The sequence below is a fragment of the Peromyscus maniculatus genome, chromosome 5 (assembly GCF_049852395.1).
Source record: "Peromyscus maniculatus bairdii isolate BWxNUB_F1_BW_parent chromosome 5, HU_Pman_BW_mat_3.1, whole genome shotgun sequence".
Classification (NCBI taxonomy): Eukaryota; Metazoa; Chordata; class Mammalia; order Rodentia; family Cricetidae; genus Peromyscus; species Peromyscus maniculatus.
The window spans coordinates 40,300,491-40,320,057 of NC_134856.1; the positions used below are offsets into that span (position 1 = coordinate 40,300,491).

General features: G+C 39.5%; 1 protein-coding gene across 12 annotated transcripts in view; it reads left to right on the top strand.

The window, feature by feature from the left end:
• Window positions 1-19,567, top strand: part of Nfat5 (nuclear factor of activated T cells 5) — an 89,126-nt gene that overhangs the window by 57,067 nt on the left and 12,492 nt on the right. For 9 of the 12 annotated variants that reach the window (XM_042277650.2, XM_042277654.2, XM_042277652.1 and 6 more), the window contains 5 exons: window positions 3,429-3,563; window positions 3,689-3,741; window positions 6,055-6,187; window positions 10,658-10,741; window positions 18,800-18,948. In XM_042277650.2, the coding sequence (XP_042133584.1) occupies window positions 3,429-3,563; window positions 3,689-3,741; window positions 6,055-6,187; window positions 10,658-10,741; window positions 18,800-18,948 (554 nt within the window). The remainder of the gene's footprint in view (window positions 1-3,428; window positions 3,564-3,688; window positions 3,742-6,054; window positions 6,188-10,657; window positions 10,742-18,799; window positions 18,949-19,567) is intronic. The other 3 variants (XM_042277651.2, XM_042277653.2, XM_042277658.2) reach the window with 1 other exon arrangement.

The following is a 19,567-nucleotide window of genomic DNA, read 5'->3' on the forward strand; positions in this document are numbered from 1 at the left end:
TATTTTTTAAAAAATACAGACTGGAGAAAATAACAAGTCACTGTCTCTTTGACCAAAAAACAAAAGAAAACCAAAATAACAGTTGTAAGCTGGATATGGTGGCACAAACTGTAATCCTAGTAACTAGGAGTAGAAGCAAGAAGACTGCCATGAGTGTAGGCCAGCCTTGTCTTCTGAGAGACAAGGTATGTCTCAGATTGCACGTCATCCTTAGCTCCTTAGTGAGGTTAAGGACAGCCTGAGCTACTAGAAATCCATCTCAGAATATAAAAATATTAAAATACATTGGAAAGGTACTTAGCTATTTATAGGTTCCTGTTATATATACTGATCTTAAAAAGGGCTGGAGAGATGGCTCAGCGGCTATGAGGACTGGCTGCTCTTCCAGAGGTTCTGAGTTCAATTCCCAGCAACCACGTGGTGGCTCACAACCATTTATAGTGGGATCTGATGCCTTTCTGGCATAAAGTCATACATGCAGGTAGGGCACTCATACATAAAATAAATAAATCTTTAAAAAAATGTAAAAAGGCTGGAAAGATGGCTCAGAAGTTAAGAGTGCTGGTTGCTCTTCCAAAAGACCTTGATTTGATTTCTAGCACCCACAGGGTAGCTCACAACTGTCTGTAATTCTAGTCCCAGGAATCTGATGCCCCATTCCATCTCCATGGGCAATGCGTGCATGTGGTACACAGACTTACATGCAGGTAAAACACATAAAATTAAGGTAAATTAAAAAAATATTTTAAGTAATTTGAGGGCTGTCAAGATGACTCAGCAGGTGAAAGTACTTGTTGTCAAGCCTTGTGATATGAGTCAGGTCCCTGGAACCCACGTGGCAAGAGGACTGACTCCCACAAGTTGTGATACACAATAAATAAATGGTAGTGTAGTTTTTAAAATATTTCCCAGCAAATTGTGCCCCCTAATAAGTCACTTAAATAGATAGGATGCCAGAAGGCAGTTGCCAACCCCCATGATTTCCAGGCACCTTTACCATGTGTTAGAACATTAAAGTGAAACAAGCTTTGTAAATAACTTTGTAAATAATGGCATGTCCATTTCTTGTTACAAGTAGTGGTGGTACAGCACAGTGCTTGTGAATGAGAAATGAAACTCTTACCTCTAACTTTAGTATAGAAAGAAAACAAATGAAGCTGGGTGGTGCTGGTGGTGCTGGTGGTACTGGTGGTGCTGGTGGTGCTGGTGGTGCTGGTGGTGCTGCTGCACACGCCTTTAATCCCAGCACTTGGGAGGCAGAGACAGGCAGATCTCTGAGTTTGAGACCAGCCTGGGCTACACAGAAAAACCAAAAAAAATAAAATAAAAAAATAGAAAACATGTAAAAGTATCCCTTTAAGTTCAATGATAGTATTATGTGCCTTTTACTATTGTTATAGTTTTAATTATTACACCAATAAATAAATTTCTTCCTTGTTTAATCAATACAGGTCAATTTTATATTATGTGCATATATGTTTTGCCTGCATGTTTCTTTGTATATTATGTGCCTGCCTGGTGCCTGAGGAGGTCAGAAGAGGACATCAGATCCCCTATAACTGGAATTACAATTATGAGTCACCATATGGTACTGGGAACCAAACCTGGACCTATGCAAGAGCAGACAGTGCTTTTAACTGTTTAGCCATCTTTCCAGCTCTGAGAATTTTTAATACATTATTATTTCTCGAGGTTTTTACTGTGGATTACTTGGGTTATTTTCTTTGGCTTTTTGGGGGGTGGGGGTAGGATTTTGATAGGGGGCCTACAATTAAAGGTCATTCATATTCGGGCAATAATCCTGGCAACTGGCGAGGCAGAGGCAGGTGTAGACCTGGTCTACAGAGTTCCAGGTTAGCCAGAGCTACACAGAGAAACCCTATCTCTGTGTGGAGATCATCCAGATTCTTGTTTGTTTGTTTTGTGTGTGTGAGTGTGTTTGTGTTGGTATGGACAAGTATGGATACAAGTACATGTGCATGTGTACAGCTTGTGTCTTCCTTAGTCACTCTCCACCTTATTTTGAGACTGGGCCTCTCACAGAACCTGAAGCTCATAGATTTGTCTAGGGCAGCTGGCCAGTGAGTTCCAGGGACCTTCCTTTCTCCACCTTCCAGCATGTGCTGCCGCACTGGCTTTTATGTGAGTGGTAGGCACTTTACCGACTGATCATCTTTCTAGCTTTACCTCAGTCTCTTAAGTGCTGGGATTATAGGCCTGACTTGGCACTGCTTTTTTTTTTTTTTTTTTTTTTTTTGGTTTTTTTTTTTTTTTGGTTTTTTGAGACAGGGTTTCTCTGCGTAGTTTTGCGCCTTTCCTGGAGCTCACTTGGTAGCCCAGGCTGGCCTCGAACTCACAGCGATCCGCCTGGCTCTGCCTCCCGAGTGCTGGGATTAAAGGCGTGCGCCACCACCGCCCGGCTGACACTGCTTTTTATAACTCATATTTGACTTCAAAACAGAAAAAACGTGTTGTTGAATTTCCTGTTAGCTTATTATAGGTATTATGACCCGTTTTCTTTTTGGGTTTTTTGTTTTGTTTTATTTTTATTGTACTAGTTTTGTCAAATAATTACCACAGCTATTCTTTAACTTAGCAAACACACAAATTTTACACCTATTATTTATTGTGTGTTTGTGTATGTATGTATGTATGAATATGTATTATGTGTTTAGATGTATGTGTGCCACGGTGCACACTCAAGGTCAGAAGACTGCTTGTAGGAATGGATTCTCTGCTTCTGCCATGTGGATTCTGGCACTCTAATCAAGTCTTCAGAGCCATGGCACTAATCCAAACACTAATTTTTTAAAAAATAGGTTTTTAGGGACTGGTGAGATGGCACAGAGGTTAGCACTGACTGCTTTTACAGAGGTTGTGAATTCAATTCCCAGCAACTAGATATTGCCTGACAACCATGTATAATAAGATCTGGTGCTCTCTTCTAGCCAGCAGGTATATATATGGAGGAGGACCACTATAAATAATACATAAATCTTTTTTAAAAAATAGATTTTTACTTAGTGTGAATGGCTGTTTTTGCCTGCATATCTGTTTACCACATTGTGCCTGATGCCCACAAAGGCCAGAGGAAGATAACAGATCCCCTGGAACTGGAGCCGTGTAGGTGCTGGGAATTGAACCTGACAACTTGAGTTTGATAGTCTGGACCCAGAAGGTAGAAGTAAAGAACTGACTCCTGTAGGTTGTTCTCAGACCACCCACCCACTGTGACATGTGTACATGCATGCATGTACAGAGAGAGACACAGGTGAACACACAGTCTAAAATAAATAAAATGTAAAAAAAAAAACTCGTGATCAACAGAAACAACTCATAAAACTGGATTCATGATATAAGTTGTTTGTACATAAGAATTAAGTGTTGGTGGCTGTTTTTATGGAATGTTTCTGTGTGTATGTCCACAGCTCAGCCAGCAGGAGTTCCTGAAATCTTAAAGAAAAGCTTGCATAGCTGTTCAGTAAAAGGAGAGGAAGAAGTGTTTTTAATTGGGAAGAACTTTCTAAAAGGAACTAAAGTTATTTTTCAGGAAAATATTTCTGGTAAGTAGGCATATAACTGGTCGATAGTGTTCCATGTTTCACTTGTTATAAAAATACAGTTAAAGCTAAAGCCACAGAGTGAGAAAGTTCAAAAAATTTTAAATCACTGTTATTATTTCCATCAGATGAAAACTCTTGGAAATCAGAAGCTGAAATAGACATGGAATTGTTTCATCAGGTATGTAACTTAAACTTTTTAAATATTTTTGTTGTTTATTCTCTGCAATTCATTTTTATTTGAGAAGCTTCACTCAGTTATTTGAGGTTCTTTCCAATTCTGACATTTTATTTCTTCTGTCACATAATCAGGTAACCCCCATTCTCCATGACCAGCAGTAATGTCCTCCAGAGCACTATTGACAGGAACAAGTGGGATCCTTGCCATACCAAGCTTGTAATAGATACCCATGGAAGACTTGTCAGTTCATTTCATTGTCCCTGAAGGAAAAGTGAACTTTGATCTAAAGTCTGCTTTTTCTGAGGGCACTTCAACCCCTCGTTCTAATTTAATTGTTATGTACCTAGTTTTACTAGTAATTGAAGCCTTATTACTCCATAGAATACTTTCTTGTGCTGTGAACATGTTTTGGTTTTCTGTTGTTATTGTTACTAATTTAGACAGGGTCTCACTATGTACATGTTTTGGGATTTGGCATACTGGTTAGATTAATATAATCTCTATTTTAGTTCTCTCTCTTCCCTTCACCCTCCCTCTCTCCCCCTTTATCGTCCTTTACTCATCCTCTTCTCTCTCACTTGTATCATTTTTCTCTCCTCCTCTTCCATCCATTTGTTTATTCTTCCTTCCCTTCTGAGAAATGGGATGTTACCCACCCACCCACCCACCCACCCTTTTTTTTTTGTGTAGTCTAGGCTGGTTGTGAACTCGCTATATAGCCGAGGATAACCGTGAACTTCGCTGCCTCTGCTTCCCAAGTGCTGGGATCACAAACCTGCCTGGTTTCTACAGTACCGGGGGTGGAACCCAAGGCTTCATGCGTGCTAGGCAAGCACTCTACCAATTGAGCCATCCTCAGCCCAATAATTAAATTTACATTTAAAAATAGATATGATGTATATAGGAGCACGCATAGCATATAGTGTGTGTATAAGTCAGGACAGATTTGTGGACTTGGCTCTGTCCTTCCATATGATCCAGGTATCAAATCCAGGTTATCAGGTTTGTGTGGCAGGTGTAATACAGCGGTCTTTAGAGGGTTGTGAACTTATTGTTGTTTTACTACTGTATGGGGGGGGGGGCAGGGTGTGCATGTAGTAGTCAGAGAACAACTCTGTGGAGTAAGTTCTCTTCTTCCACATTTCTGTGGGTTCCGGGATCAAACTAGGTCATTAGGCTTTTTCAGCAAGCATTTTTACCTGGTGAGCCATCTCCCCGGCCCTGTCTTGGACTTTCTGCAAATGAGTTTATAAACAAACTAAATCATAACATGATAGGTCATTGGTTCTGTGGTCTTGCTCATTTTTTTCTAAAAAAAATTTCATCCAGAGAGAGAGAGAGAAGTGCCTTTCTGGGAAATATTTTCTTAGAATAGAGTAAGATCTGGTATCCTAGAGAATTGACCTAGAACTCGTATTAAATGGAGAACAAAAATGAAGTATTAGAGAGAGGAAGAGGTGTTGAAATAAACAGAACTTTGGAGCAGGGCATGGTGGTGCACACACACCTGTAAGACCCAGCATTTAGAGGTTGAGCGGGGAGGAGTAAGACTTACAGGCCAGGCTGGCAAGATGTTTCAAGTGACGTGAATGCATCTTGTGTAAGGTAGGTACGATTATCCTGACAGACTGTGAGCAGAACACTCTAGATCTTTGTGGACCTTCTACTTTCTGTTGTTTGAGATGGTTAAGAAGTACTGTTAGGAAAATAAATGTGATTGGGTTGGGGAAGAATACTGCTTCTAAAGAATGGGCAGGGAAGGGAAGACTTCTGAGGAGGTGGCATTTGTATGTAAGACCTGGGTATGGGTAAGAAACTTGCCATTTGAGAAGATGAAAATACTACAGTTGGAGAGAACGAGTCTGAAATAAAGCTGAGTTTGGTAATTAAAAGGATAGACAACATTTAAGTTTAAAAAAGGTCAATTAGCTATAGTGTATTAAGCCATTTGGAAAGTAGGAATGAAATGAAGTTGGTCAAGCAGGGACCTTGTGATGTGTTGTAAAACATTTGGGCTTTACCATGAAAAAATATTAAGATTAATGACATGATGCCTATCAACCTTCAAATCATCATTTTTTGCTTGGTGTAGTGGCCTACACCTGTAGTCCCTGAATGTGGGGTTTAAATGAAGCAGGAAGATCTACAGATTGAGGCAGCTTTGACTGCCTCATAGCAAAGACCTGGCTGTAATAATCTAGTGCATTTTTTCCTAATCAAACTTTTAAAAACTGTACGGGTAACAGGTAATATACTTATTTTTTCTTTTAAACATTGGCTTCCTTTCTGATTCTTACACTTTTCTCTAATTAGAACCATCTTATTGTGAAAGTCCCCCCGTATCATGACCAACATATAACTTTGCCTGTATCAGTGGGAATATATGTTGTGACCAATGCTGGAAGATCTCATGATGTTCAGCCATTTACTTACACTCCAGACCCAGGTATGTCAAAATGAAAAATTCTAAACTAAAATGAATAATTTTGAATAGTCCTTTGAAAAGTTGAATAAATTTGAATAGTCCTTTGAAAAAGTTTGAAATCCAGACAACTGTAAGTATGAAGTTTTACTAATTTGATTTGGAGATAGGTAGTATTTTCTAAAAATACAGCTATAAGATACTACTGTTACTCTTAGAATCATTTCCACTGTTCTCAATAATAAAAAAGCTGACAGTGCTTGAGCTCAGGTGCTCCAGAGTTAGTCACAGCTTGCTTCCTAGTGAAGACCCCTCACTAGTCATTGAGTGCCTTTTAAACGCAGAAGATGAAACTCACAGCTGGAAATTGCTAATACTTTAGTTTGTCTGGATTATGAGGCCTTTTTTTTTTCTCCTCCTGATCACATTGGGTTTGATTCCAGGGCCTTAGTATCCTAACCACATGCTTGACCACTAAACTATATACCTCTGGCCCTAAGTGTGCATTCTGAGAAGGTGAAAAGGAGAAACTTGAAATGATAATTAACACAAAAACTATCAGACTAATGATAAATGTTTTGGTGGGTTTTTTTGTTTGTTTGTTTGGTTGGTTTGGTTTGGTTTTTTGAGACAGGGTTTCTATGTGTAACAGCTCTGGCTGTCCTAGAACTCTATTTAGACCAGGCTGTCTGCCTCTGTCTTCTGAATGTTAAGATTAAAGGCATGAGCCACCACCTCCCGTAATGCTTCAAATGTAATTTTAAGCACGTCATGATTTAGAAATCAGGGTGGCATGTGCCTTTAATCCCAGCAGGTGGATCTCTGCATTCTAGGATAGCCAGAACAGTTAGAGAAACCGAGAATCCCTATCTGGGCGGGAGGGGGGTGGAATGATGATTAGAGTGTGGGAGACCAACCCCCATGTTTATTTATCCAGAGACTGGAACAGTGAGGGATTAGAGACTTAGTTAGAAATAAAGAGGGGAGAGAAACAGAGTTCAGTCAGTAAAGTGCTTGCCTCGTAAGCATGGGGACTTGAATTGATTCCTAGAACCCATAAATAGCCAGACATACTCTTGTGATCCCAGCTCTGGGGAGACAAGACAAATAGATCATTGGAGCTTGCTGGCCTGGGTGTTGGGACCCCTGGAACTGGAGTTACATAGTTGGGAGCTGCCATGTGGATTCTGGGAACTGACTTTGAGTCCCCTATGAGAGTAGCAAGTGCTCTTAATCAGTGAGCCATCTCTCCAGTCCCCAATTTTGTCTTTTTATTCAATTAGAAATAACTCTTGATATTGTTATGAGAAATAATTCATTAAGAGTAAACCAATTCAAATCTTGGCCGGGCGGTGGTGGCCGCACGCCTTTAATCCAGCACTCGGGAGGCAGAGCCAGGCAGATCTCTGTGAGTTCAAGGCCAGCCTGGATTACCAAGTGAGTTCCAGGGAAAGCCGCAAAGCTACACAGAGAAACCCTGTCTCAAAAAACCAAAAAAAAAAAAAAGGAAACCAATTCAAATCTCATTTTGGATATGTTTATAAATGTAAAATAAATTAATTGAGGGTCATGACATGCCCACCTCCCTCATACTACTAATAATTTCCCCACCTCCACCCCCACCCCGCCCAAGACAGGGTTTCTCTGTGTAGTTTTGATGCCTTTCCTGGATCTCACTCTGTAGACCCGGCTAGCCTCGAGCTCACAGAGATTGCCTGCCTCTGCCTCCTGAGTGCTGGGATTCAAGGTGTGTGCCACACCACCACCCGGCACCAATAATAATTTTTTTAAAAAATGCTTAAAGCACTGAAAGCCAGAGTAGGTGATTCCACTTTGTAGTCTCAACACTCAGGAGACTAATGCATTAAGATTGCCAGTTGAGGGGCTGGAGAGATGGCTAGGCAGTTAAGAGCACTGGCTTTTCTTCCAGTTCTGAGTTCAATTCCTAGCAACCACATGGTGGCTCACAACCATCTGTAAAGAGATCTGGTGCCCTCTGCTATCCTGCAGGCGTACATGCAGACAGAACACTATACACATAATAAAATAAATTAAAGAAAGAAATCTTAAAAAAAAAAAAGAAAGAAAGAAAGAAAGAAAAATATTTAAAAAAAAAAAAAAAAAGATTGCCAGTTGAGTCCAACCTGAGCTACATAGGAATAATGTACTTCAAAACCAAACAAACGAGCCTTGACAAATAGAAATTAGAATGCGTTTTAGATAAAAGTAACTGGGTCCAGCAAGCTTGCTCAGTGCGTAACGGGCTAGCAGCCCAACTTCAGTCCCTGAGACCCATGTGGTAGAAGAGAACCACTTCCCACAAGTTGTCCTTCGACCTCCACATATGTGCTGTTGTACATGTGTATGCGTTCATATGAACAGTAAATAAATATTTCTTTTTTAACTTTTGATTTTTTAAGACAGGATTCACAGAGATCCACCTGCCTCTGCTTCTGCCTCCACCTCCTGAGTTCTGGGATTAAAGGTGTATTTCTTTACCACCTTGCGTTAAAAACATTTTTAATAGGTTTGAGAGTTCAGTCTGTAGTGTTAAAGTGTTTGGGCATGGAATGCTGAGTTTGCTCCCTGCTCCCGGAACACATTTTCCAGCTGTGGTGGTGTGAGTTTGTAAGTACCAGAGCCAGTGAGTTGGAGATGGGAGAGTCCCTGAGACTTGTTGGCCAGCCAAACTACCCTAATTAGTAAGCAGGCCAATGAGAGACCCTGTCTTAATAGACAAAATCAGTGGTTCCTAGGGACAGATACCTAAGGTTTACCTCTGGCCTCTTACACAAATGGGCACACATATGCACATGTCTCTACACATACTTGAACACACACATCCATATAAGAAAGGGAATTAAAAAAAAAAAGTATGGGCTAGGGAGGTAGTTCAATCAGTGAAGTACTTGCTGCACACAGGTAAGGACCCTCATGACCAGGGCCCACACAACAAAAAGCTGACTACAGTGGTGCATGCTGGAGAGAGGGGCCGGTGGTTCAGTTAGGGTTTCTATTGCTGCAACAAAACACCATGACCAAAACAGAAGTTGGGGGGAAAGGGTTTTATTTGGCTTACACTTCAGTATCACTATTCATCACTGAAGGAAGTCAGGACAGAAACTCAAACAGGGCAGAAACCTGGAGGCAGGACCTGATGCAGAGGCCATGGAGGGGTGCTGCTTACTGGCTTGTTTGCCTTGGACCACCACAATGGGCTGGGCCCTCTCCCATCAGTCACTAATTAATAATATGCCTTATAACTGGATGTTGTGAAGGCCTCTTCTCACTTGAGGTTCCCTTCTTTCAGATAACTCTAAATTGTGTGTCAGTCAAGTTGACATCAGACTAGCCAACACAGTGGATATGAGCACTTGTTGCTCTTGCAGAGATCCCAGGTTCAGTTCCCAGCACCCATATGCACTGGGGAGGTAGAGGCAGGAAGATCTGTGGGGTGGTAGCCAGGCAGTCTAGCTAAATCCATGACCTCCTGGTTTAACTAGAACAGTAGTTCTCAAACTTCCTAATGCTTTGGTTCTTTAATACGGTTCCTCAGGTGGTGGTGACCCCCCCCCCATAAAATTACTTCTTTGATACTTAATAACTGTAATTTTGCTGTTATGAATCATAAATACCTGGAAAGCAGGATATCTGATAAGTGACCCCTGTGAGGTCGTGACCCACAAGTTGAGAACCACTGGAAAGGCCAGGCGGAGGTGGCATACCCTTTAATCCCAGCACTCAGGAAGCTGAGGCAGGTGGATCTCGGTGAGTTCAAGGCCAGCCTGATCTACAGAGTGAGTTTCAGAATAGATTCCAAAGCTACAGAGAAACCCTGTCTGGGAAAACCAAAAGAGATGGGGGTGGGGAGGAGAGAACACACCAGAGGAAAGGAACCCTTGTCTCAAAAAAATGTGGAGGGGAATCCATGAAACATAGAATAATTACCATTTGAAGCCAAATACTCATTTGCAGTTCAACATTATTTAGAAATGACCTTTGTTCTTCAGTGCATTAAATTAAAAGCTGTTATAGAAGATTTAATAGGAGCCTTGGAGTTCTCCGTTAATGCTAGTAACAAGATGTAGTGTGTTCATCATGCATATTTTAATTTACTTTAAATGTTTACAGATGTTTTTTCATATAGGTAAATGATAAATATTTTTCTTGCTAGTGCTCTAATATGGGTGTTAAGTTTTAAATGTCTAAATATTTGGTGTCAGTCTTCCATTCATCTCTTGTTACCAACATGTACGGTGTTAAAAGAATTCTTAAATTTTTCTGTTTTGGTAAGGGATCATTTGTTCTATCTACTTGGAGATGAGAATATTTTAGAGGGTAGTCTGCTGGCAATAAAAAAATTACATCATCCTTGGATTTATAGTAAGTAAGTCAATGATGTGCTGAGAAAATATTCCAGTTAACGAGTATTAGAATATGTATTTTACCAGGATCAATAAATTGAAATAAATGTATGACTTTTATTTTTAATAGCAGCAGCTGGTGCTTTGAATGTAAATGTGAAAAAGGAGATATCTAGTCCAGCAAGACCTTGCTCTTTTGAAGAAGCCATGAAAGGTACCAAGTTGATATTTCTCAGATACTAATTTGGCCATCCTATGTGTTCACTAGTAAACCTTAGTTAGTGCTTTGTTTTCTCTGATGTATTGTGGTACTTAGCAAGGTGTTTTCCAAATTATAAAATAGATATGTTTAACTTCACTAATGCAGAGACTTTTTTTCAACTTGATATTTTTCCTTCATTTAGCATATTGATACCCTTTAAAAACTAAACAAAAACATAATAGACCAAACATGATGGTGTGTATTTGTAATCCTAACACTTGGGAGGCAAAGGAATCATGAGTTCAAGACCACCATAGGCTATGTAGCAAGACCTTATATCAAATGACAACAAATATGTTAGAGTAGAGGAGTTTGTTTTTAAATTCTTCAGTTTAGAAAAAAACAAAAAACAAAACCTCAAGGGGAACTGGAGAGATGGTTCGGCCCTTCAGAGGACTGACTCTCCTTCCAGAGGACCTGATTTCATCCCAGCACCCACATGGCAGCTCATAACTGTCTAATCCCTGTTTCCAGGGATCAGACTCCCTCACACAGACATACGTGTATGCAAAACACCAGTGTACATAAAAATATATATAATTCAAAGAAAGAAAAACCCTTAAGGGCCTTCAGGATGGCTCGGTGGATAAAGGCACTTGCCAGTAGGCCAATGACTTGGATTAAGTCCCCAAAACACACATGGTGGAAGAAGAGAACCAACTCTTAAATGTTGTCCTCTGACCTTCACACATACTGTGGCACTTGGGTACCCATACATACACACAGATAAATACATAAATAGGGGGAAAAAAAAAAAAGCCCAAACCCCTTAAAAGTAATGTGTATAAATCACACAAAAAAGTAAAAGAGAAGCCTATGGGCAGTGGTGCACACCTTTGATCCCAGTACTCAAGGGGTAGAGGCAGGCTGATCTCTGCCTGCTCTGCCTTATCTGCAGAGCAAGTTCCAGGATAGCCAGAGCTGTTACACAGAGATACCTTGTCTCAAACCCCAGCCCCAACCCCCTGCTCAAAAAAAAAAAAAAAAAAAAAAATGTAAAGCAGCGATTGTGAATCTTCCTTCTTAAAGAGATCATACTTGTTACTGATACTGAAATATGAACTGTAGGTATATGAAAAGTTGCCTTGGATCTAACCATTCTTCCTTCTGACATGTTTATTTACTGACCTACCAATTTAAGATTTTTGTTTGTTTGATTTTTGAGATTGTAACAGCCTTGGCTGTTCTGGAACTCAAACTCAGAGATGCACCTGCCTCTGCCTCCTCAAGTGGTTGGATTGAAGGCAAGTACCACCACTGCCCTGCCCTGCCCTGCCCTGCCGATGTAAAACAAACAACAGAAACAAGTATGATGGCACATACCCACAGTGCCAGTGCTGGGGTATCTGAAACAGGAATTTCATGATCTCAAGGCCTTTCTAGCCTACATAGTAAAACTGTCTCAAAAAACCCAAGGACAAAGGAAACCATGAATATAAAGTGATTTAAGTCAAGTCTGTTACAAAGTGGTAGGGCAGATAACTGCTCCACAATTTATAGTATGTTGTGATGATGCTTTTATGCCTTTACCTATGAAGGTACAGATTACATAATGGCCCAATTCTGTAATTCTTTTTTTTTTTTCTTCTTCTTCAATTTTCTGCCTTTTAATTCATGTGGATTAAGTTATATAAAGGGACATAAGGAGCTTGATAAATCTTACCAGTTACAATGAAACTTTTCTGTAGTAAAACTAAGTGTTCACATGTAGAATAGTTCCTTACAGCTTGCTCTTGTAATTGTGACCATGAACATTTTCCAGAGTAGATTAGTAAAAAACTATGCATTTGCAAATAGACTGGGAAGCTTGTCAGACTCAACTAAAGAGACCCACAGGTCTGGCCATTTAACTACTGTTTATTGAGCATTTGCTTGTAGGAGCTGTGTCAGCCATTAAAATAAATTCAGTCAGGCGGTGGTGGCATATGCCCTTAATCCCAACCCAGCACCCAGAGGCAGGTGAGTCTCTGAGTCCGAGGATAGCCAGAGCTACACAGAGAAACTCTGTCTCAAAAAGAACCAAAGGGATCAAGAAATTAATTAATTCATGTTTGTTAGATGAATACTCTAATTACTAAAGAACATCAGGTATGTTTGTAATCTGTCCTGTTTGTTTTGAGGCAGGATCTCACTCTGTTAACCAGGCTGGCCTGGAACTCCTGACAGTCTCTTGTCTCAGCCTCCAGCATGTTGGGATTACAGGTGTGAGCCATGGTGCTTGACTATAGTTCATCCCTTAATCCTGTGTTCATAGAGAGTCAGGTCCAGTAGATCACAACCCAGTCCTATATGGACTATCATATAAAAGGACATGCATTGAATATTTAAAAAGCCATGGTTTTGTTTGGTTTTTAGTGGTAAAAAATTTAATCCTTTAAACAAAATCTTACTAGCCAAAAATAGATAGATAGATAAGTAACTGAATATGAAATGGACATTTTTTTTTTTTTACAATTCAGACATTATTTTTGATAAATACCTTATCATTTAAAAATAGGGTAAAGTGGAGGAGCTGGAGAGATGGCTCAGTGGTTAAGAGCACTGACTGCTCTTCAGAGGATCTGGTTCAATTCCCAGCACCCACATGGCAGCTCACAACTATCTATAATTCCAGTTCCAGAGAACTTGACACTCATGGCAAAACACCAATACACAAAAAATAAAAATAAATAAGCTTTAAAAAAAATGTAGGGTAATAATTTTGTGAAGATGTAAACTAAACTGACTTCTAAACTGTCTTATAGATTTAAACTATAAATTCGTTATCATAAACAAAATAAGTAGCAATTCCTGTTCTATATTAAAAGAAAGTAATAGCTTCAGAACTAGGAATATATAGCTTATATTTAACGATTCCTTGAAATCAAAGCTTTAGTACTGTGCCAGAATGGTAAGTGGAAATTTAATCAGCAATACTTGAATGATACAAATTCCTGTTGCAGCAATAATCCTTTAGAGATCATTCTTAAAAATAGCCATGATTTGCAATAATGTTTAGATCTTGAGCCTCAAAAATAATACTGTGGCTACATATTGAAAGCTCTCTAAAGTAGGCTTCTTCCCCAATCCCCGTGTGTGTGTGTGTGTGTGTGTGTGTGTGTGTGTGTGTGTGTGTGTGTGTGTGTGTGTGTGTGTGTGTGTGTGTGTGTGTGTGTGTGTGTAGGGGGTGCCCTTGAAGGCCAGAAGAAGGTGTCTGTCTTCTAGGACTGGAGCTGCAGTTTGTTGTTGTCAGCAGTGTGGATGCTAAGTATCAAATCCACATCCTCTGAAAGAGCCATCAGTGCTTTTATCCACCAAGCCTCTCTCTAGCTCCTCCTGAGAATGTTTCTAGATGTTTTTCAGTGTCTTCAATGGTGCAGGTAGATTTGAGTATAAACAGACTGCTCAGTGGGTCATATTTAGGACCTAGGGATAAAGTACTAATGTAATAAATTTTCCATCTCTGCCTTATATCTTTCTGTCATCTTTGTATCACCCTGCTTTGTAGTGTGTGGTTAATGCGATGAGTTTAAACAAGAGTTGAGAGCATATAATTTTCTCTAACTGGTTGTAATTGTGTAGCAAGATTAAGGCTTGAAAGAACTGTGAAAATAATCTAGTACAATCTCATTTTGTAGGTGAAAGGCTGGAGATGTAGCCTCAGTGGTAGTGCTGGCCTTTCATGTACATGTGGGCCTAGCTTTGATTCCTTAAAAAAAAAAAAAAAAAAAAAAAACTTCTACAGGTATGGTGGCACACACCTTTTTTTTTTTTTTTTTTTTTTTTAAATCCCAGCACTTAGGAGGCAGAGACAGGCAGGTCTCTATGAATTGGAGGCCAGTCTAGTCTACATAGCGAGTTCTCAGACAGCCAGATATCTGTAGAGAGAGCCTGTCTCCAAAAAAAAAAAAAAAAATCATTTATAGGCAAATAAACCAAGGCTAAGAAAGATGAAGTGAAAATTGTTAGGGGTCACACAGATAGTGAATGACAGAAGTTGAAATTTAAGCAAGATGTCCTCAGCATTTTGGGTTAATTTGGGGAAAAAAATTTTTTTTTTCTTTTTGAGAAGGGTTTTTCTGTCCAGGAACTTGTCCAGGAACTTGATATGTAGACTAGGGTAGCCTCGAACTCACAGAGATCCCCCCTGCCTCTGCCTCTGCCTCCCAAGTGCTGGGATTAAAGGCATACGCCACCACTGCCTGGCTGGTTTGATTTGAAATAATTTTGAGATAGAGTCTTGCTCTGTAGCCCATACTAACCTCAAACTTGTGATCTTTCTGCCCCAACCTCCCAGTAGCTTAGATTGCAAGCATATGCCACCACATTTAGCTTTCTTGTAAAACTCCACTCATACTTATTTGTATTTTTTTAGATTTATATGTATGAGTATTTTACCTGAATGTATGTATGTACACCACTTGTATGCCTGGTGCCAATGGAGGCCAGGTGAAAGCATCAGACTTCTGGAATTGGTTCATTCATACTTCAGATAAAATTTATATTTGATGTGAATTCTACTTGCTGACAACATACTTTTTAAAAACTTATTTTTCTTAATTTTCTAAAGTTTCATATAAATGACAATAGCAATGTTTTTCACAAGTTTACCTCATTATTGGAATAATGAAATATGTTTTTATTATCTACCGTCTACAGCTTTTCTGAGTTGTTTTAAAAGATACCCTACTAGCCATTAGCATTAGGTAACACAGACTTTATGTTTTGAATTTTTTATTCCTCACTGAAATAAAATTTTCAGGAAATGGATGCATTTTTATCCTAATCATCACTGGACCCTCGGAACATAGAATAGTTCCTAAAACATTATAGAACTCAGTACACGCACATTGGAAATTGGGAAAGGAAAAATACTAGTAATAATTCAAGCCTTTTAATTGAAAAAAAAAATTGTGTATGTGTGTGTGTGTGAGAGAGAGAGAGAGAGAGAGAGAGAGAGAGAGAGAGAGAGAGAGAGAGAGAGAGAGAGAGAGAGATTGGTATCACAGTTACAGAAGGCTTTCTAATCTATAACTGCTGGTTTTGCTAGGGTAAGAATCATCTATGTGGGTTGCCTCTGCTCCATCTGGGTACATGTGACAAACTGGGATGGAACTGGTTGGCTTTCTGATACCAAGCTGACTTCTTTCTTTTTCAAATACTTTTATGATAGGTAACTTATTTATAAGCTATTTAGTAGTATATAGGAGAGAAGCAGGGAAAACTTAGGTTATACTGTTTTTGACCTAGAACTCATAATTATGTTTTAAAAGGAAAGAAAAGAAGAAAGAAAGAAAACATTCAGGAGAAATGCTTTCCTTACTTCTCCAAAGACATCAATAGTCCAGGGAAGCACCTTCCACTAGGTAGACAGCATCACAGCAAGATCTGGGTAGAGTTAGGAATGGCCAGACCAGATAACCCAAAATAGAACTAAGTTGTCACTGTTACTTTGGCAAACCAGAACCTGACTGAGCAAGTTAAATCTGCTCAAGTCAGTTTAAGGGAGTCAGTTCTCCGAACAAAATCCAAAGTGGCCTTGAAATAATTTTTTAAGTCATTTGTCATATTATGAACCAAGAAAAATCACAACTTAAATGAGAAAAGATAAGTGATGTGAATATTAAGATAAGTATTGGAGCTCTCTAACAAAAAGTTAGACCATAATTAATACAAGTAATTCTGAGTAAAAATAGAAAATTTTAATAAAGAAAGTGAATTCCACATGAACTATGAACCAAAGGCTGAGGGGCCCCCAGCTGGATCAGGCCCTCTGAATAGGTGAGACAGTTGATTGGCTTGATCAGTTTGGGAGGCAACTAGGCAGTGGAACCAAGTCCTGTGCTCATTGCATGAGTTGGCTGTTTGAAACCTGGAGCTTATGCAGGGACGCTTGGCTCAGTCTGGGAGGAGGGGACTGGACCTGCCTGGACTGAGTCTACCATGTTGATCACAGTCCTCGGGGGAGGCTTTGCCCTGGAGGAGGTGGGAATGGGGGGGGCGGTGGGCTGGGGGTAAGGGGAGGGGGTGGGAGGGGGGAGAATAGGGGAACCCGTGGCTGATATGTAGAACTGAATGGTATTGTAAAATAAAATAAAATTAAAAAAAAAAAATGAACTAGGGAAAAAAAGAAAAAGAAAGAAAAGAAAATGAATTCCAGTACAGCCAGGGCCACACAGGGAAACCCTGTCTCAAAAACAAAAACAAGCCGGGCGGTGGTGGCGCCTTTAATCCCAGCACTTGGGAGGCAGAGGCAGGCGGATCTCTGTGAGTTTGAGGCCAGCCTGGGCTATAGCGTGAGTTCCAGGAAAGGTGCAAAGCTACACAGAGAAATCCTGTCTCGAAAAAAACAACAAAACAAAACAAACAAAGAAGTTCAGATCTTTGGCTTTGAGTTTAAGCCACCCTGGGAAACATGAGACTGTCTCAAAAAAAAAAAAAGTGCAAGGGGCCAGAGAGATGGCAACGCTAGTTCCAAGGAGCCAGTGCTCTCTTCCGACCTTCAAGGGGTACATGGTACACATACTTGCAAACAGGCAGAATACTCATACACATATGTAAAAATAAATATTTTTAAGAGCAAGGATATCAAAAGGAAATTGAAAAATAAACTGAATAAAAATGAAAATAATGACATTTGGAAGTTTGTGAGTTGCTAGGCATAGTGGCATGTGACCTGTAATGCTAAGCACCCTGAGGCTGAGAAGGAAAGATGTTTGAGATATCAGCATGAGCTGCATATTAGTAAAACCCATCTTAATAATCAGTATTTCTGCTGGGCTAGTGGTGGCGCATGCTTTAGTACCAGCATTCTTGGAGGCAGAAGCAGGCAGATCTCTGTGAGTTCAAGGCCAGCCAGGGCTACACAGAGAAACCCTGTCTTGAAAAAAACAAACCAAAAAACCCCTGTATTTCTTTTCCAGAGTCTCAAACTTGTTGCTTGGGCTTTAGCGGCATGATCAATTCAGAGACTGCCATTAGCAATCACAGTAGCCTCCATAAAGTACCAATGTCAAACTCAAGTAAAAGTAAAAAGAAAAGAATCAAAGACAGGGGTGGGGTGGGGTGGGGTGGGAGGGGGTGGTGGTAAAAATAGAGTGGGAAGGTAGTAATTGCCTCTCCTAGCTGTAAATTGATAGCTGTTGGAAGTGGAAGGTGATAAAGGTAAAAAGTGGTTGAGAAATGCATTTAGTAATGTACCACCTTGAATTGTTCAAGTTTCTAAAGCATTGATTCAGTGAATAAAAATTTATAAATTACTTGATAGTTTCTTAAATTTTTGAGAGATACTTCAGTAGTCGTAGCCTTTAAAAGGTTGGAATGCTTGGAGATTACCAGTCTGTATGCTAAAATAAGCTAAACGTGATCCTTTTTGCATTGTGTATAACTCAGGACACTTAGATGTGGCTTGTGGGATACAGCCTAATAGTTGAACCATTTCAGTTTATTGTTTACCTACAATCAGGGGCATTTCTTTAGTGGTGGCGCTCTCTAGCTTGCAGGTGTCTCAAGGTTTGATTACCTGGCATGCCTTCTCAGCCTATACCAAGGATCTTCAAGCCAGATAGGGGTAGGGATGTAGCAGAGGAGGCAGAGTGCCTACCTATGATGCATTAACCCTGGGCTCAATAATTGGCTTTGCGTTTATCAGACATAGTGACCTACACATGCGGTGCCAAGTAAAGGCAGGAGGGTCAGAAATTTGAGGTCATTCTAGACTCCATATCTAGTTTGAAGCCAGCCTGGACTACACAAGAGTCTCTCAAAAATGGGGTAAATGTATCATACATTATAGCACCAAAAAATAGAAATTTAAGTAAATATAATAGGCATTTAAGCCAGGTATGGTGATACAGCATACCCATACTTTCAGCTCTTGGGGGCTGAAGCAGGAAGATGACAAGTTTGAGGCCAGTCTAAACTGTATAGAGACTACTTCAAACAAAAAAAAAATAGATTTAAACAATGGCTTATGGTAAACAGTTTTTATGATTATTTTGATGATTTACAATTTTTTTTTTATGTATGTAGCAATGAAAACGTCTGGTTGTAACCTAGATAAAGTAAACATTCTTCCTAATGCCCTGATCACTCCACTCATGTCAAGCAGTATGATTAAGACTGAAGATGTTACTCCAATGGAAGTAACAGCAGAGAAAAGATCTTCCCCTATTTTTCAGGTGAGTTATATTAACTAGTACTCCATATCTTTTTTTTTAAGATGTATTTTTTTATTATTATTATATTATTATATTTATATATATTATTATGTATTATTAATATATATTATATTATATTATTATTTATATTATATTATTATTATTTATTATTATTATTACAGCATGTATGACTACAGGCCAGAAGAGGGCACCAGATCCCATTATAGATGGTTCTGAGCTACCATGTGGTTGCTAGGAATTAAATTCTGCTCTTCAGAGCAAATGCTTTATATGTCAGTAAAATTGTTTGCAAAGTAACTTCCAATATACATTTTGACAAGAGGAGGAATTAATACCTGTGAGATGAGGGACTTTTATAAAGGTATTGTAAGTTGGTCTTGGGGCTTAAGGTACCAAGGCTCTAAGTTCAAGGCCAACCTGGCTACATAGAAAGACCCCGCCCCCAAAATTGATTGATTTTAGCATTTTCAGAGGTAGAAGCATTTTGATTATGGTTTCTTCTCTACTATCTTTTTAATTCCCCCTTTCAATTGTTTTTCCCCATTGCAATGTTACTGATGATCCACAATATGGAACTGTTTTAAACTTGATTACACACAAACCATAGGATTAATAGGAT